The 18,829-nt window shown below is 34.2% G+C and overlaps 3 protein-coding genes across 3 annotated transcripts in view; all 3 read right to left on the bottom strand.

The window, feature by feature from the left end:
- Positions 1-18,829, bottom strand: part of LOC134855155 (peptidyl-prolyl cis-trans isomerase A-like) — a 442,729-nt gene that overhangs the window by 54,763 nt on the left and 369,137 nt on the right. Inside the window, exons 2-4 of the mRNA XM_063871570.1 lie at positions 5,527-5,746; positions 4,577-4,680; positions 1,327-1,492 (exon numbers count right to left, since the gene is read on the bottom strand). Coding sequence (XP_063727640.1) covers positions 1,327-1,492; positions 4,577-4,680; positions 5,527-5,656 — 400 coding nt within the window. The 5' untranslated portion in view covers positions 5,657-5,746. The remainder of the gene's footprint in view (positions 1-1,326; positions 1,493-4,576; positions 4,681-5,526; positions 5,747-18,829) is intronic.
- On the bottom strand, positions 8,104-9,671 carry LOC134855276 (UDP-N-acetylglucosamine transporter-like). The gene has a single exon (XM_063871756.1). It carries the CDS (start codon positions 9,396-9,398, stop codon positions 8,322-8,324), a length of 1,077 nt encoding a protein of 358 aa, XP_063727826.1. The 5' UTR covers positions 9,399-9,671; the 3' UTR covers positions 8,104-8,321.
- Positions 13,400-18,829, bottom strand: part of LOC134855153 (arginine-hydroxylase NDUFAF5, mitochondrial-like) — a 117,467-nt gene continuing 112,037 nt past the window's right edge. The window contains 3 exon segments of the mRNA XM_063871568.1: positions 13,400-13,650; positions 16,791-16,957; positions 18,459-18,675. Coding sequence (XP_063727638.1) covers positions 13,463-13,650; positions 16,791-16,957; positions 18,459-18,675 — 572 coding nt within the window. The 3' untranslated portion in view covers positions 13,400-13,462.

Raw genomic sequence — 18,829 nt, 5'->3', positions numbered from 1 at the left:
TGATCTACTAGCAGTTAAGGCCTCCTGAATACGTGTCTCATGCTTAGTGATATTGTCGTTCTATTAAAATATAGAGGTTAGAAAGCAATAAAAGCAAAATTAAAATCAATTGACGAAAAAATTGATTGATAATTACACCAAGAAAATAGCGAATAAACTCATGACTTCAATTGCCTTAAGTAACGAAAAGAATATGATTGTTGTTTGCATTTTTGAAATCACTTTTCCGACCTTATTTGAAAACGTTAGAAACAATCATAAAAAAAGTCTCGAAATTTTTTTGGAATGTTTTCATCGAGTTTGCTGTTCTTAATTCTGACGTTTTCAAATAAGGTCGGAGAAGTCATTTCAAAAATCCAAACATACCTAATTGAAGTTGAATTAAATCCAAAAAAGGCTGGAAACAAATTTAAAAAATTATTAGCCAAATAAGCCGACAGAATTAAAGCCGATACTTAAGCTCAAAAACAGCCGAAGTATTTTCAGTAAAAAAAATCAAAAAAAGATTTGCATCTTACCGCTAAAATGCAAGTCCTATACAGCAAAACAAGTACGCTGCATAAACTGCATATTTGTAAACTTGCTTTTCAAACTTTCTAGACATTTACCATTCTGTGACCTAAGTTATTCACGGAAAAAAAATCTAGTACCCGGTTGCAAAACCCTTGCTTATCACAAGGGTAAAAATATAGCCGAGAGAGTTTTCACATTTCTGTTCAAGAAAATTATCTCATTTAAACTCTTGGAATTTCAAAAAAAAATCGTTTATGATAGTTTGACTTACAATAATTAAAACTAACCCAATTAGAGAAAATTGGATAAAGAAGCATTGTATTCGAGAGCACAAACTGCCTCACTTTCATTAAATGAATTTGAATTGAACTTATTCATTGACACTTAGAACTTTCAACTTAGACGAACGTGATGAGAGTGAATACCCAATGTTACGTGGGTTTCATTTAAATAATTTAAGGATAGGTTAAGATTAATATTTTTGAATGCTGTCTGTTCGATCGTTTCAAAACTAAAAACAAGAAAAAATCACAGATGGTCGTAAAAAATATCCGAGTAGTTCCTTTCACTTCGGCTAACTTCGACAAAAAAACAGCCACATTTTCTCAATTTAATGAATAAAAAGGATCTCCAACTTCACTTCTGAAATGCAAAAAAAAACATATTTCTCGGCAACGTCCAAAAACACTAAAAAAACAACAATTCAAAAAATGCATTCAATCATCAAACAGTCGCAAATTTTTAAGGATGATCAGAGTGAAACATATTTCTCTAAATTATCTAACAGACCCGATATCCCTTATAGTTCCTTACCATCTACAACCTTGCCGAACACCACGTGTTTTCCATCCAACCATGATGTCTTGGCGGTGCAGAGGAAGAATTGAGAGCCATTAGTGTTAGGTCCACAATTGGCCATAGAGAGTATGCCCTTTCCAGTATGTTTCAGCGTGAAGTTTTCGTCCGCAAATTTCTCACCCTGCATGAGAAATACAATTATTCATCAACCATTAAAATGCGGAACTGGAAAAAAACGTGCCCTTTCGCACCCCAAATCGATTCAGAAGAAAGATAATAACTTGAACTGTTGCTCAATCAGACTCAAATGCACAACGCTAAACAATTCCAATTCTAAACCAGGATAACCGGTTAGTGTGCTAGAAGCACAGAATGTTCCGACTATATTCATAAACAAATTAGTGTCACTTTTAGTGGGTGGTATGATTCGAGAATTATACAATCTCGTAGAGAATTAGTGAATTGAGCATGATTGACAAAAATTTGCTTTCAAAAAATGAACACCAATTAAATGAAAAAAAAACTGGACTGAAAAGGCTTTAAAATGATATACCACAACTCTCACGGATGATTATTTGTGGCAGCTGATTTTGCTTGAAGAAGAAAAAAGAAAAAGCAAAAACACACCCGAATACAAGGTTCCTCAACATTTTCGAAGGCTGGAACAAAAAAGCACAGTAGTTTTTTTTACATTTTTCGTCATTTTTGTTTTCAAATAAAAGCTTAACTGATGTAAAAAATGCATTCAAATTAAAGTGAGAGTCAGTTTCATATATAAATATTATCATTTAGTATGAAAAACAGAAGTTTTTCTCGAAAATGACAATTCTTTCCAAAAACTTTGAATCTTAATCACGGCTGAAAGGGTTTTTAAATGATACCAAATTTGACCACTAAAAAGCTTTCTTTGAGGCAACCAAAACCGGGCAGAATAAATTACACAGAATAAACAATAGTTCCTTTCTGTCATTTCGAGCAGTTTGGACTCATTCAAGTTGGTCAAGGTGGTTGACACAATCTTGAATTGTCCTTAATTCATTGAGAAATCAAATTTATTGAAATTGTGAACCAACTCCGGTAAATCAAGTAATCATGTCATGGATTTACCGCGTTTTGGGGCAATTCATTTGAAGAACTATTGAAAAAGCTAGAAAAAACGAAATGCACTTTTATGTGTTTAGTTTTTAAACCCATGCCCCAATATCCCGGTTTCACGCAAAACATAGCCAATCGAAGATTGGAAGAAAAAAGTAATGAACGCAAGCATACATAAAAAAACAATAACTTTCGTGAAAAAATCTCAACTTTCGAATTTCAAAGAAAAAATAGATGCCCTTTAAGCTCTTTGAATTATTAAAACAATTTATGATTGGCACTTTTTTGATAACATGAACCCAACTTGAGAAAATTGGATCAATAGGTAATGTTTTTATTACGCTGGGAATCTTAAAAATAAATTCCACTTTCGAAACTAGAAATCGTTCACGTTTTTTCGCGCTTTTTCCACTTTCGTATTTGGAGAGTGCTATTTACGTCACTTTCAGCAGATGAATTTCAATTGAACTCAAAAAGTGCATTATACCTAAGTGCATCAATATTTTAAGACTTTTTCCTCAAAAAAAAAAACAAAAAAATCAGCAAGACCTATATAAAAGTCTTCACTACGTTTATTACTCTTAATAACTGCCTTGAACTGGTTCAAAAATCACAATAAATTGAAAACTTAAGAATTCAGCAAAAACGAAAAAAAACGTCATTCAAATATACTAAGCTTATTAGCAAACTTTAATGAATTAGCTCCAATTAAAAAATTGTTTCATCTAAACTCATAACGCTCACAAAGCTCGTTAATGAGTAAGGTTTTGCTGTGCTTAGTACCCCAAGTGGATCAAATCAGAAGAAGAACTAATTCATCCAAGAGTATCAATTACACACAGAGGCGAAGCTGTGCTTCGCACCATTTGCTATACAAAGACAGAAAGCCGCTAAATCGAAAAAAAATCGAAAATGTTGAAAAGCCAGATCTATCAAAATGAACCAGGCTACTTTTGAAGCAAAAACATGCCAAGACAATCGAATGTAAAAATCGCATCTAAAAAAATCCAAGTGGTAACAAAGCCGAAAGTCCTTCGCAGAAAACCTTCCAGCCGACAAATAATAAACAAGACTTATGACGTATAAAAAGTTAAAAGTCCCCCTTCACCCTCAAAACACACACACATGCTCTAATTATTTAACTCATCAAAAGACGCACAATGACGCCATTAAGCCTATACAATACAGGCGAAACCTATCAAGCCACAAAAAAAATGTTTGCATGAAAAACATGAACAACTATTTCTTTTAAGATATACGCAATTTGAGCGATCTAGAAAGAGCATGTTTTTTGGCTTGTTGAAAAACGCAATATGAGGCCATTAGGCCGATATAATATAGGCCGAAACCTATCCAGCCAAAAAAGAGAAAAAAAGGCCGGTGATGAAAATAATGTAATGTAGAACTTGAACGATAATTTCTAGTAATATTGTAGCAATTTGTCTGTATCATAATATTTTTTCCCTTCAAACGATTCAAAATTAGGCGGCCACTAAGCTGATGAAGTATGAGCTGAAATCATGTAGGCAGAAGAAGGTAAAACAATAAACATACAAAATTACAAACAGCAAAAGTAAATCAAAACTCTACAAGCAACTACACTGTAAATTGCGTTCAGCAAAAAAAACAATTATACGATGTGGCTACAAATAACAATAAGCCGATAAATAGGCATTCAAATCATAAGCCGACAATTTTTTTTGAAACGAATTTTTCGTTCAAAAAAAAGGTCGTCTCAGATTCGAACTTAAGACCTTTGCCGTCACAGGCGTATTAATTACCACCAGACCAAAAAAAACATAGAGACACAAAAATTAGAATTCATTTTGAACGGATCTTAAATTTACCATTTTTGATTTTGACCATTCTGTGAACAAAGTTATTAACGAGAAAAAAGGCTAGTACCCGATTGCGCTACCTTTGGATTATTGAAACCCTTGGAATGGGTAGATAAAATGATCAGCTGATCTACTCTAAGTCTACACTTGAAGCTTAAATAGAAACTTTACAAGAGCTATGCTTTTTAACTGAAAAATAAAAAAAGTTTTTTTTTTTCATATTTAGGCTACGCGAGAGAGAGAGAAAGAAAAGAAAAAATTGGTCACTACGAGGATCCTATAGTTTATTTTTGTTTTCTTTCTAAGATTGGAGTAACTTTGAATTGACTGACCCATATACTCTTGCCGCCTGTTCCATTGTGACGGGTGAAGTCTCCCCCTTGACACATGAAGCCAGGGATGATGCGGTGAAAAATGGAATCCTGGTAGCCATAACCTGGAACACAGGAACTTAAGCTATTTTGGCGCGTTACCATTTGAAAACAAAAACGTGACCAATATGCCGGTGTATGAAGTGTTCTCAAAACATTGGTGGATACCAGTCAATTATTACACTAATCGTAGATGGACACATCCAGATGCTGGAGTTGAATTTGATTTCAATGGATCAAATTTGAAAGCTACTTTTTTAGTTCGAGAAAAGAAAAGGACCTTATCGATGCAACATCGTGATTGCTTGGATATAATTCTGAACATAGTTGATATAACCAACGAGGAAATTAAAACATACTGTGTTTGAAATTCGAGATAGCTGTGAATTTTATTTTAAAAATGTACTAGTATTCAGAGTCAGACTCAGTTAGACATCAGATCTCGCTGTAAATTCTTCAGAGACATTATAATTAGTAGGGCAAACACACTTCTCTCTTCGTTCTGCTGAAATATCATTTTTCGAATTTCGCCCTTTTCGGATTATTTTGCCCTCTGCCGCCTTTTTAAAACTTGATTTAAATCAACTTTTATTTTTTTCTACAAATTAACAAACACATGGCTTGAAATTTCACTCAATCCAGGGCAGCTCAAAAATGAATTTTCCAGCCAAAAACTTTGTATTTCTCAGATACAGTTTTCTAAAAAAAAAAGTCCTAATCGTCCATTTGGATGTCCCTTATGCCCCTTCGTAATTTGTTTAAAAACTAGGCGTTGTTACAGAATAACAAAAACTTACGAGAGAGATGAAATGTTTCAAGCTCAACTTCCATGTTGAACTTTCAACTCCAACTGCATGTTTACCCAATCACGACATAAAAAAGTCAAAAACTCTTTTAAATTTCGGTCCAACCTTTTTCTCCTGTACAGAGAAGTTTGAAGTTCTCGACAGTTTTCGGAACCACATCATCCCGCAACTCCATAGTGATTCTGCCCGCAGCTTCCCCTCCAATTGTGATGTCGAAATAAGTGTTCACGGGCATTCTTCAAATTATTTTTGAGCCACTCAAGGTTAACAAAGTTTGTTCAAGCTTACCACATCCACCATAAAACAAAGTCAAGTCAGAAACAAACCTGAAAAGCCAACCAAATGCACTTATATAGAGATATAGAGATCTTGATGATTTTTTTTTTGTTTTTTAATGGAAAAGTCTCAAGTTTGTTCACGTTCAAATTGGTTGTTATTTTGCACTTTGATTTTCTATTTATTTTTAAATTCAAAGCATTTCCTTTGTTAAAATGAAGGCAAACTCCACTATCGAACAGCAAAATTGTAAGGTCACCAAAGAATTTATAGCTTCTAGTTTCAAAAATGGACTTGAAATATCTTATTTCCATTTTTTTTCCGGTCTCCTTGGTCTTCTACACTTTTCCAACCATCTGTTGGCTATGTTTTAGAATCTGAAAGTGCACAACAGCCTTTAATCTGATGTCTCAAAACAAGATCTGAACATGCAGATTATGCCCGTCCTGCAAAAGAAGTTTGTCTAATATTTTCACTCCGATCAGGAAAACGGAATCGATTACGGCATGAATACATTGCTTGACCTTGATCTAACTCGTGATCATTTAGACGCCATTTTTTCGATGAGTCAAATGAGCGAAAAAAAAAGATCTGCGGAAACGCGTGAGCACTAAGCATAAGTCGGTTTTTACGAGACTGGTTAATCAGCAGACAATCAAAAACAATACGTATGTGAAGGACGACAATTTAATATCACTAGCTTTCCGGATGTGGGACATACCAGTTGGTGGAGAGCGACTCTACAAACAACAAAGCCTCAAAAAGAGGAAACGAAATTGATAACGCAAGAAGTCGTATCCAGTACCTTTTTATGGAAGGGAGTAGCCCGGCAATAGCCGAACCAAGCACCTCCTAAAACAACCCGCAGGCTATAATTGTGGAGTCTGGAGGAACTAAGTCACGCATTCAACACGAAATGGGGGCACGGAACAAGGTCAAAAAGCGTCTTAAAAACTCACGGTTAACAAAAAGGACTCAAGCACGATGATCAATTGCCAAATACGCACATGGAAAGTGTCAGAAAATCAACAGAACACAAAAAATATTGACAAATTTTACCGATATGCGTAGAATTCCAAGAAATAAGCGCCACTAAAAGAAATTTAAAAAATAGATGGAATGTGAGAAAAGAACTGCCCAAATACATCAATACGAATGAAAATCGAAAAACAAAGTATGGAATGGCTATCACACATGATATGAAAGCCCGACGACAGCAGAGTAAAGAAAGTAAACTTTGGTGGGCTGAGCCAGCTGGAAGAAACTGCGGAACGGAAAATAAATTAACGATGCACCAGCAGACATTGGATCAAGTTAAATTGTAAGGCAGTAGTGGACCAGCTAGAGATAGAAGACAAAGCTGACAGGAATTTTTTAATGTAATGGTCTGAATTTCATTGATTATTTGATGATTACTTCGCTTCATTTTGTGCTTTCCAAATGCATTGTTTTTAAGTGACTATTTTTATTCAGCTGCCACCAAAAGTTCACCTCTAAAACCGTTCAATACGCAGCTCTGCAAGTCGTAACAGAGCCCCGAATATCAGCTACATAGATCACCGACACACTGAATGCAAACGTCTTTCGGTGCAACAGCACCATAAGCTATTATCAGGATCCATCTCCTTCAATTTCATCAATGATTTTCTTTCCCTCCTAGACAAATCAACACTGACACTAAAACCAGAGGCGGATCGGAGCTTCGCACCTCCCACGAAACAACACAAACAAAAGTCAAAAAAAGTAAAAAATGTTGAGAAAAAATTAGGTCTATCTAAGTTTAAAAAAATTCGAATGTCTCGTTCGATACAAGTTCCTTCTAGGCAAACCTGTCAGACAATTGTAGATCAAATTAATAACGGAATAAAGCTTAAGGCTAAACGAAGCCGACAGTCAGTGATCAGACAAGTTGAGCCGATTTAATTAAGTCCCCCAGAAATTAAGTCTCTCCTGAAACTACAACCACACTTTCACAATGAGAGCTGCTTACAGCAAAGCAAAAAAAAATCAGTGATGGGGCAACTAAGCTGACAATCTTTGACTAAACACCAGTTGAGCCGAAAAAAAAATATTTCAAAAAGTTTAAGTCCCCCCTGAAACTACTTTGACCAACACTATCACTAGCAATTTTAGTGAAAGTCGCTAACAGCACAATCAACAACCGTGATAGGGCAACTAAGCGGACAAAACTTGAGCAGACAAACGAAAGACAGACAATTCAAATTCAATTGCGTTTCCCCTCAATTTTGGTCGTTCAAATTTGGTTTCTAACTTCTACGGGTCTCGGCAAAATGGCTGCCCAGTTTCCAAAAGAGTGGTAACTTTATAGAAAAATTCTTTCAATAATATGATTTATCGATAAAAAATTATGCCGTCTACTGTCGAGAATTCGAAGCTAAAATGAACAATGAAGGTCCAGATCTGTGACTGCTCTTATCCACGCGAAGGTTTCGATCAAATTTTTTTTTCTAAAATGTCAATTTATCAAAACTCTTCAAAATCCGTGATCACATAAATTACTCAAATGCAAAAGAAAAATTAATTAAATTCCAAGTATTTGATAATCGTCATACTATTATTAGTGATTGGTCCTTTTGAGCAAATTTTGAATTAAATTATATTCATCACCGACTACTGTAGAGACATACAGAACCAATAACAAGCGTAGCACCCATTAGAAAAACGGCCGACACTTCGAAACTGAATAGAAATATAGAGCACACACACGAAATGATGATTGCTATTGAGGTTGCGAACCCTTTTAAAATATTATCTGCATACTTAACTACAAATGCAACAACAAGTCCGCCCAGTGCTTGATTTAGGATGACCATGATTGTATATTGATTGTATCCGTGAAAGAATCCAAAAGCTAGCACGTTGGCACCGTCGTTAATATAAACAGCTATCATTCCTAAAACAATTCCAAAAATGGCAAGCTGGATATTTCTCAACCAAGTTGAAACAGGAGATCCTTTTAGAATCTTTTCGAAATAAACTCCTGCAAATCCTGATGACAAGCACGCTATTAACACAGCTACGAAACCCAAAATTGGATTCTGATTCGAGTTCAAATCGTCTTTCGAAGTATCTTTAGTTAAAGTAGTTTCAATTTGAACCATCGCTACTCCTGTTGTTAAAACAACTAGCGCAAACCAATGCATAATTGATAACTTCTTATCCAGCATTATAACCGAAAAGAGGGCAGTCGTTAAAATTTTGATCTGATATACAACTTGAAATGTGGCTGCTGGTAAATTAGAAACTGCAACATAGAGCAGATTATTTTGGAATGTGTAAATAAGTCCAGGAACTGCCACTTTTAGGGTATCCATAGGTGCATTGATAATATTTCGGTCCAGCTCTCGAATTAGACCTCTGACACCGCCTTCATTGTATGAAATAATAAAGAAACAAGCGACTAATTTAACTGCTTCCGCCATGACAACCGCTGTTGTCGCGTAGAACTTTTCGCCCGGCATTGTGCGGGCATATCGCATGATAAGAACTAGGGTCGCATTTTGGATCGCAAGAATGGCTAAAGACGAGTATCGCAAATATCTATGATTTTTGGGTTGCATTTTCACAATTTCTCGTAAATTACCCGGGTTTCCACTCAGAATATTGTTGTTGTTGTTTTCAGAAAGAACATTACTGTTATAGCTGTTATTTCCATTGTGGTTAGATTTTTCATTGTTCATTTTCAACAAAACACGCTTGAACTAAACCAAGCTGAGTAAAATCATCACATGCGCAAAATTGATCTGAAAAGTAATCGTTTTTCATTGTTTTTTGCCAATGATTTTACAGAACTTTATGGACAAATAAACCTACAGTGTTTTTCAGTACAACGTTTCGTTTATCCAACCAAAATGTTTAAAACAACTTGATAAACTATATTGAATTGGTTTCTTTTGAATGTATACAAATTAAATATATAAAACGAAAAAACATAAGCGGTGTAAATCTGTAAGTGAAAGAAAACGTTTTATTAATTATTTTTAGATCTTAAAGGGAGGAAGTCTTTCACATTTGGTATGATGGTACCACGTTGCATTTGAAATATGTGGTAACTTATGCTAGTTTTATAAGCAGAAACAGTAAACAGAAAAACAGTAAGACAAAACAACTGAAATAACGGAGCATCCACCTTATAACGTCGTTACTCCTGACCAAGATTATTCTATTGGTATTTTTTGGCGAAGGAAGGGGTATAAAAAAGTTTTTTGAAACTGAACAAACTTATGCCATATTGCAGTCCGAAATAATATCCCAAAACATCCCCTTTCTGCCACTGATCAAGTGTCGATAGAAAGAAGATAAATGTGTTTTTCAGATAATAATTCTATTTTCTTAGGTTTGAGAAATTACATTTTTATTGACATGTTTAGATGCACGCTGTATTTTATCTAATGTTTCAGTTCTTTCGCTGCTAGCTAAATAAATAATGCATATCTGTTTAAACACTGTTCACAAAAAAATTCCTGTATATTAAAAAGGAATAAAAAACGTAAGTTTTATAAAGTTTTACACCACTGCCAATCATTGTATAAAAATGAGATAAAAATATCTGAGATAAATCAGAAACCACCTTTAACGATAATGACATCATTTTGTTATCTATCTGAAAAAAAAACTCGTATATTTAACTTTTGTTATGGTGCTTATGTTGGTTCAGGCTTTCAAAATTGACTCAAAAGCACACTTAGAATGAGTGCAAAAAATTTACAGTAAAAACAAAAAAAAATCGAACAAACCTCCGAACTATTATTATCTCTAATAATTCAGAAAAACGAAAAAAATATATTACAAAAAAGACAAATTTCTAAAGTTTAAATAGAATTATTGGCCCATCCAAAATTGAAGTAGAATTGGGCATGTAGATGAACTGTGCTAATATATAAAATTAGTACTATCAACAAAAACTAACAGCAATTTCAAATGACAATGATGCTTCGACTTTCAAACCTATTTCTGTTTGAGTCTTTGAATTTGAGTTAGCTGATATCATGTTAACACTTGTTCGGAGAAATGAATTCTTTCGTTCTTTCATACTTATATTTTTATCGGGTGACGTCATCAAAGTGGAGAGAAGCAAAGTCGGTCAGAAGAGGTAAAAAACGGAGTAACATTTCGCAGGGACGTAGCCAGAAAAATAACATCTTACAAAAATATAACTAATAAAAAATCTTAACGCTGCTTCGTAACACTTACGATAAGAAACTGAAAGCAAAAGGGTAAAAAGAAACGGTTTAATTTTTTTACAAAACAAAATGGAACCCCGTTTACATCCTCAAATGCCCAAAGCCGTTTAGAAGGAAGGGAGGATGTTAACTTGGTTCTGATTTCGAAGTTTTAGTTCATCAGAATGAAGGAAGCATTTAGCACACAACGCATAGAAAATTTAATCCAAATTGAACTCTGGGGTGCAGGATCTTAACTTGGTCTGTGGGGGGATGTTAACTTGAACCAATACAATTTCAAACTGAACAAACAAAAAAAAAACAGCCAACAGTCAGTGGGAAAACTGTAAATGACAGGCTCCATAAAAAGTAATATTATAGTGAAATAGCAAGGTACAATGGTGGAAATTTACAAACATAGCCAACATAAAGTTGGAAAATTGTAAAAGAACAAGGAAATGGGAATTTTTGTTTCCTTTTGAAGGAAAAACGAATTAGGTTGAAGATATTTGAAGTTCATGAAAACTTTATGATGGAAACTTTTTTTGATAATATTAACGCAATTTAACAAAACTAATTATCGCAGAAAATTTAACACAGAGGCGAAGCAGCGCTTCGCACAATTTGCAACAGAAAAATGAATGACTCTCAATAATTGCATGTGAACCGACAAACCGGACAAAAAACCTCAACAACAAAAAAAATTTGCAAAAAAACCGCAATCTTTTCAAAAAGTTTGACAAAAAGAGGCGAAGCATCAGACAAATGCAATAAAATCCATACATAGCAAGAGAATATGAGTCTCGCACACTATCCACTCAACTACGGACGCTTAATAATAATAAACTACAAAAACTACCCAGAAAAAGCAAAAAAACTGATGCGATGAATTACCAATGCTATATACAGATCGTGATAAAAGCAAAGTGCCACCAAGAAATTGGAGACATTTAAGGAACACTTTTACTGCCGATTAAGAATAGAAAAAAGAAGATTCGAACTAAACACTACGGTCGCAAGCTCGCTAGTATAAAAAGATCAGGAGTTTAAATTGCAGTTGTGCTCAAAAACGGTCTGCTCTCGATCTTTTTATTCGTTGACGAAAGTAGAGATGATCGAAATTTCAGTCATCCCGTGAACACAGTCATTTACGGGAAAAAAAGTTTAATACCCGATTGCAATACTCCTGTTATCTCAAATGTAACAGAATTGAAACAAGCGACTCAACCAGGGAAAAACTGGACCCGCATCATAATACAAATAGAACAGCAACCAACGTGAAAAGCAAACCAGCAACCAAATTTCAAATTTAAAAATAGACGGGCTTAACGCTTTTTCAATTTATAACTTTATTGATAAACTTTCAATTTATAACTTTATTTCAAAACAATTTATAATTGGCAATTTTTTGACACATGCTAAGCTGCGCTTCGCAAACACTAGCGACAGCACAAAAAGCAGCTCTATAAATAGCAGTGAGAAGTAGAAATAAGCCTCGAATTAGTTAAAGTTCTACTACGTCTCGGACTGCAACCTAGAGATTATTCGCACTAACCACTCGGCCGCGGATGCCTATTAACTTACAAACACTAGCCACAAAAAAAGCAAAGAGATGCAACGGAATTTCCAATTCTACAGATCCTATAGTGGACATATTTTTACTTGCGAGTTAGGTTAGAAAAAAAAGAAGGTTCGTAATAATACACTAACGCTCGCAAGCTCGCTAGTCTAATAACATAAACCCAATTTGAGAAAACTGGATTATTAAGTAAGTTTTTGTTCCACTGGGAAATCTGAAAACTAAATTCCACTTTCGAAAATAGAAGTTGATTACGTTTTTTGTGATTATTTTCGCGATTCGATAAACAGAGGAAATGAACGGAACTTAAAAAGAAATCAAAAGTCAGCGAAAAACCGAATTTGAGCCTGAAATTTAAAGCCTTTTCCTGAAAAAAAAACCGTCACGACCTAGATAAGAGTGAACTAAGTTCATCGACTCTTAAAAATATATGGCCTTAAAGCTTCTTGAAGTTCTAGAACAATAATTCATGGACAATTTAAAAAAAGTGTATCCAATTTGAGAAAACTGGAGCAAAAAAAATTATTTCGCTGGGAAATCCGAAAATTAAATTCCATTTTCGAAATCGAAGTCGATCACCTTTTTCGTGGTCGTTAAACTTTCACTGTTCGATAGTGGAGTTTGCCTTCCTCTTAGCAAAGGAAATAAACTGAGCTAAAAAAATCAAAAGAGTCAATCCGCTAAAAAGCAAACTTGAACCTGATCAAACGTTAAGACTTTTCCGGGAAAAAATATCATCACAACTTATATAAGACTCTGAACTATATTATTCGGCTCTTAATGAAATCTTGTCAAAAGTTACATTCAAAATATAATAAAACAGTTTACATTGCCGACAGCAATGTACGGCTTAAACGCTTAAATCTTAACTAACTTGTTCTTGTTACCAACATTTCATTTATATCCTACTCTCATTTTTTAAAAATAATAGTTACGAGAAATTAAATTCAGTATTTCGTTTTTCACAATCTTTACAACGTAGCAAAAAACCATTGAAATAACTCTAATTTCTATCACCATCCTTATTAGAATTCGACTGTTGATTGAAATGATCCATGAAACTGACTTCAGCGGATCCCCTTGGCTTCGCTTTGGGCTGGGAGGGGTGGGGCTTCCAGCCAATGAAATTTATTGTTTGAAATGTAGCTGGGATGCTGTCTTCGGTTCCGTACATTTCCTTGTATTTTTCAGCTAAAACATTGCAATTAATTCTAACAGTTAATGGAACTCTATCTCCCCCCCCCCTATAACGAAGAGGGGTACGGATAAAGTAGGTTGGAGATAGTTACAAAAGATGCAAGTGAAAATGTATATGGTCAAAATAGTTCTAAAAGTACATACTTCAATAATTTTTGAAAATACTTAAGTAAAAAAAACCTACGCGTAATATAAAATTCATTGGGGCTATAGATGGCAGATTCAAAAAGATCCACAACTTATTTTATAAAACTGTCAATTTGACTAATGTGTATCAAAACTCACTTGAAAACATAGCAAACAGACACCGAAAAAAAAATTGAAATTATATTAAAAAAAACTTCATAAGCAGAATTCCGAAGAAAGAAAGTTTATTTCTTCAATATCAACAAAACTCATACATAAATTGAATCACAAAAATTTATGATACGGAGGGGACAGATGAAAGGCATTTGGATGCCTATAAGGGGTCTACCCGAAACACAATAAGTGCACTTAATGAAACAAACATATTTTACATTATTTATGTGAATATTAAAGCAAAGAGAAAAATAATAAAAAAAACTTCATTGCAAAAATCAATTTAGTTGATTTCTAGTAGAACTTCCCTATCAAGTAAATGCATTCGATACCTGATAGTGCAAACATACTCATCAAATCTAAACAAAGCCAAAAAATTGCAAAAAAAACGAATTGCTCTGCAAATGTTCAGTATGGTTCCTTAATAATTTTTAAAACCTTGAAAGATTACAGATTTCATGCAGCTTCGCTAAAAGCAGATTCAATGCAGCTCCATTTAGGATATCGAAGCAACTAGAAAAAATATCTATAAGAAACCCTAAGTTTTTGCAATTTTTCAAAAGTTTCAGAATAATGTCGTTTTCTCGAAACCCAGAAGGAGTTGAGGGTTCAGATTTTGGTAACGAGATAAAAAGCATAAAACGACTACCCGTAAGCATTTACCCCGATACTTTCACTGGTTTATGAAAATGAATAATTTGTGGAAAATATTTCCAATCAGTTCAGTATTTCCGACTAGATAATTATCTTTGAATTTGTGAACGAAGATTCATTCATCATTTACATTCATGATTCCAAAATTAGAGGCTAATATATTAATTGCACTCATTAGGTTTAATAACTTAGAGCCTCGATTAGCCAAAGAGCATGTTTTTTTTCTGCTTATACAAGGGATGTAAGAATTGCTGATTTTCCTTTTATATAGGAAAAAGTCTCCTGGATATAAAAAAGAAATTAGGTTTTTTTTGGAGTTTCTTTGATTAACTGAACAAAAGCAAAAAATGAGCAAATCAAAAAAAATAAAGCGCAAGTACGGTTAGAATCTTATTATCGATGAGTGATGGATTAATAACTTCGAATTTTTTCTGGAACAAAACGATACGTCTTCATTCAAAAGTTTATATACTTATCGCGAGTCTCCTATTATTATTGAATCTCCTGTAAAAAAATAATCTTTTTAGTAGTTTTTTTTCTACTTTTTCTCTTTGCTCTATGCAATTTTCTCTCAATTATGTCATTTTTCTCGGTTTTCCATTTTTGTACAGGTGGTCTCTTTTAACAAAAGCGTTCATTTTTTTAGGCCTTTATGAAATCAAGGAGAATTGGTGTTGCTTTTGGAAAATTTTGATTTAAATGACAACACTAACCTTATTCGGAAAAAAATTGAGCATAAGATTTGTTTAACATCCGCTAGGAATTTTTGTAAATCAATGTGGGAACTTGGTATACTTCTAGCACGTGAATTTCAATTGACATTAAAAAATCGGATCAACTGTAACCGGGACACGATAAAAAAACGGATCAACCGTTATTTGCGCAACACATTTTACAGGATTATTGTTCAGATTTAAAACATGCTTGAGGAGGGCATTCTACGGTAGGTCACTTAGGGGGAGGGAGATTGTACGGTTGATCCAAAAAATCAAAGTCAAACCGCAAACATCAAACTTGAGAACGAAAAACTTTTTCCTGAAAACAAACTCAACACGACCTATATACGTGCCTTTTCTCCGTTTATTGACACTTAATTTAAAGTTGACACTTAATTCAAACGCTGTAATTGACGACGCTACATATTTCTCCCTCCAACTGTACTTCAGAGAAATTTAAACCTAATAACTCGAACAGTTCATTTTAAGTGTTTTAACGCTCATTTATGGTCCCGTAAAGTACTATAATTCAATTTACCCATCACCCAGTGATGTCCATTTAAAAAAAACTGAAATTTAAATTAAAAATGTTCAAGAAAATTATAAGACTTGTTGGCATCTATTTAAATTTTTCTGTATATATTTCTTTAGCAATTTAATTTTTTCTTTAGTCTGTTTTTAGGGGGGCAATCAACAGTGCGAAAATGAAAGTGTTCAACAGTGCCGAAAATCATAAATTTTGGCACTGTTGGACTCTTTTTCATTTTCGGCACTATTTTACTTCGGCACTGTTGCACTGCCACGTTTTTAGCAGTTTTTCTGCCATTTATGGGTAATTTTCGCAATTTTGAGAAAACATCGAAAATATTTTTTGGGACACATCTACTTGCAACATTTGTTGTTCGAGTTATATTTAAAATTTTCATTGAAATTGAGTGGGCTCATAATTTCACATTTAGAAGATTGAAATTTAAATGAACATATTAATTAATTTGAATGGTTTTTAAATGGATATCACTGCTATCAGCTAATCAAATACAATCTCAAAATTATTTTAAAAACATACGAAAATGTTCCCAAGCTCGATGTTTCTTAACCTGAATTTAAAACTCGGTCAGTACCAGTAAAAACATTTATGGGAAAACGTTAAATCGGCGCCTAAATTAGGCTTTAATCAATGAATTTTGACAAGAAAAAAAATCTCGGCTAACACATATCGTAACTACTTAATTGGTGACGTTTCATGCAGAATAGTCCCATTACGCATACTTATCACGAATTCAACTTACAAACTTGATCGAATTTCTGTATTAAGCATTAGAAAAATAGCTAACATACAGTTGTAATAGTGTCAATGAACAAGGAAACCGAAATATTATTTACTGTTTTAACTGATATTTTTGTAACGGCTTTGAATGATGGAGATAAAAAATCTTGCTGTAAAACAAAAGAATACAAGCCCACCTGCCACTTTCATAGTGTCCCTTCTCAGACTGGGCTTCCTGTTCCAGGCACAGTTGCCCTCCCCCATCCTGCCCAGATCCACCATTAGGGAGTGCATGTCCGGATACCTCACACAGATCTCATCTACGTCTATCGTGATCATCTTGAATCCAGCACTGTGCAACAATCTGCAAATGGATACTAACAAATGTATTTAACTAGGAGAGAGTTATTCATACATAATTAATTTATTTATTTATATTCCACTAGTCATTACAAATTCAATCACATTGTACAAACTCAGAGAACAAAATCAATGAAGTCCAATAATTACAGCCTCCCTAGGAGATGCCCCTAACTAAGGAAACTACTTGTACAAACAAACTACTCATTAAAGGATCATTCAAAAATTTACACAGAGGCGAAGCAGCGCTTCGCAAACACTTGTGAGAACACGACCAAAAAGCAGCTCTGAAGAAAAAAGAAATAAGCCTCAAATTAGCAAAAACTCGGCTGGGTCTAGGATTCGATCTGCGATCTACTGCAATCAAGTGATTTTGAGTCTCACGCACTATCCACTCAGCCACGCAAACTTAACAACCGACAAACACTTGTCCCGAATAAAGCAGCAATAGATACCAATAAGTAGCCTTCAGCAAAAGTGGCACCAAATACAAATAGACTCAATTTTGCAAGTAATAACTTGGATTATTATAAACTGAAGGCACTCACACTAATTTTGCATTAAATAAATCGCAAAGCATAAAACCACAAAATGTATTAATTATGCAATTCAAAAAACTGAGATATATTAACTTAGAAAATTTCTGAAACCGAGTTTTCATTATTGTTATGTAGTTTGAAACAATTCACTTTTTTAGGTTTACTTGATGAACTAAAAATGCATCAACTGTGTTAACTTATTACAATTCGAATTTCAGCGCATATGCTATCAAAAAGCTGTAAAGGTGCCCCAAAACTGGCACTAATAATTGCGACTTAAGTTGGAAAAAGAAGGTTCGTACTAATACACTCGCTTCGCAAGTGTAATAATTAGGAAATAATCAGTAAAAAACCAAAAGAGAACTTTATACTATAGAATTTTGAACTGGTCTCTTTCTCTATATAAATGTGTTATTTGTTGATTCGTTTCCTACTACATTAAAATCTCTCTGGTGAAGAAAAATTCTCTAAATATTACCATTTAAAATTAATACAACTTATCAGAATTACTTTGCAAATTTGAACAAAGCCTTCGAAAGATACGTTGCAGTATTCTACAAACAAAACACAGTTGATATCGGTTGCGCATCAAATAACCTCGGGATTCAAGAGTTTGAATTTAACGAAAAGTATATGAGAACGCCTCTGGAAATCTAAAACGACATTATGAGTGTGGTTTAATTGAAAGGAAGCGAAGACTCGGATTCTAAGCAAGTTCATGAACCCCACCACTGCAACTACAACTGAGGCAGAGATCAAACATCTTCTCCAGGAAATTGAATCTTTTGTTGCTATTAATATTAACTACATCTCACTTTTTACGATACGCTCTCAATTGATTCTACTTTTCCAACTATTTCTTCCCAACTAATTACTCTGATCTTTAATTCCTTCGAAAACAAAATAGTAGATTGATTTTTCTTACAGTGCCCGCAACAATTAACAATTGAAAAAATTCTTAATTACCTTCCCATGTCAGGCATATTAACCATGGGCGACACGTGGGGTCCAAATCCATTCTCAACTTCCTGTTCCGCCAACTGAAGAGCTGTCCTCAATTCAAAAAGAGTGTCTCCACCTAAGAGCGAACCCAGAAACACTCCATCTGGCACTAGGCTTCTAATCACGCGGTGCATCAATCCGGGAAGATCGTTCACCCAGTGCAGGCTGCCACAGGTCATTACTAAACAAATAATGAAAAAACAATTGTCAGTAGATATTGGAAGATTTGTCACGAAATCTATGTGGAACTCAAAAAAGTCGTCGAAATCTGGAAAATTTAAATTTTCCGCCTGCCTTCCAAAAAAGAAACAGATTTGTAGAATTCAAACATTCCA

The sequence above is a fragment of the Symsagittifera roscoffensis genome, chromosome 10, assembly GCF_963678635.1.
Source record: "Symsagittifera roscoffensis chromosome 10, txSymRosc1.1, whole genome shotgun sequence".
NCBI classification, from domain to species: Eukaryota; Metazoa; Xenacoelomorpha; order Acoela; family Convolutidae; genus Symsagittifera; species Symsagittifera roscoffensis.
This window is presented reverse-complemented; position numbering and strand designations above follow the sequence as displayed.

Excerpts from the sequence above, each read along its gene's own strand:
- LOC134855276 (XM_063871756.1), bottom strand. The coding sequence starts at position 9,398 with ATGAACAATGAAAAATCTAACCACAATGGAAATAACAGCTATAACAGT.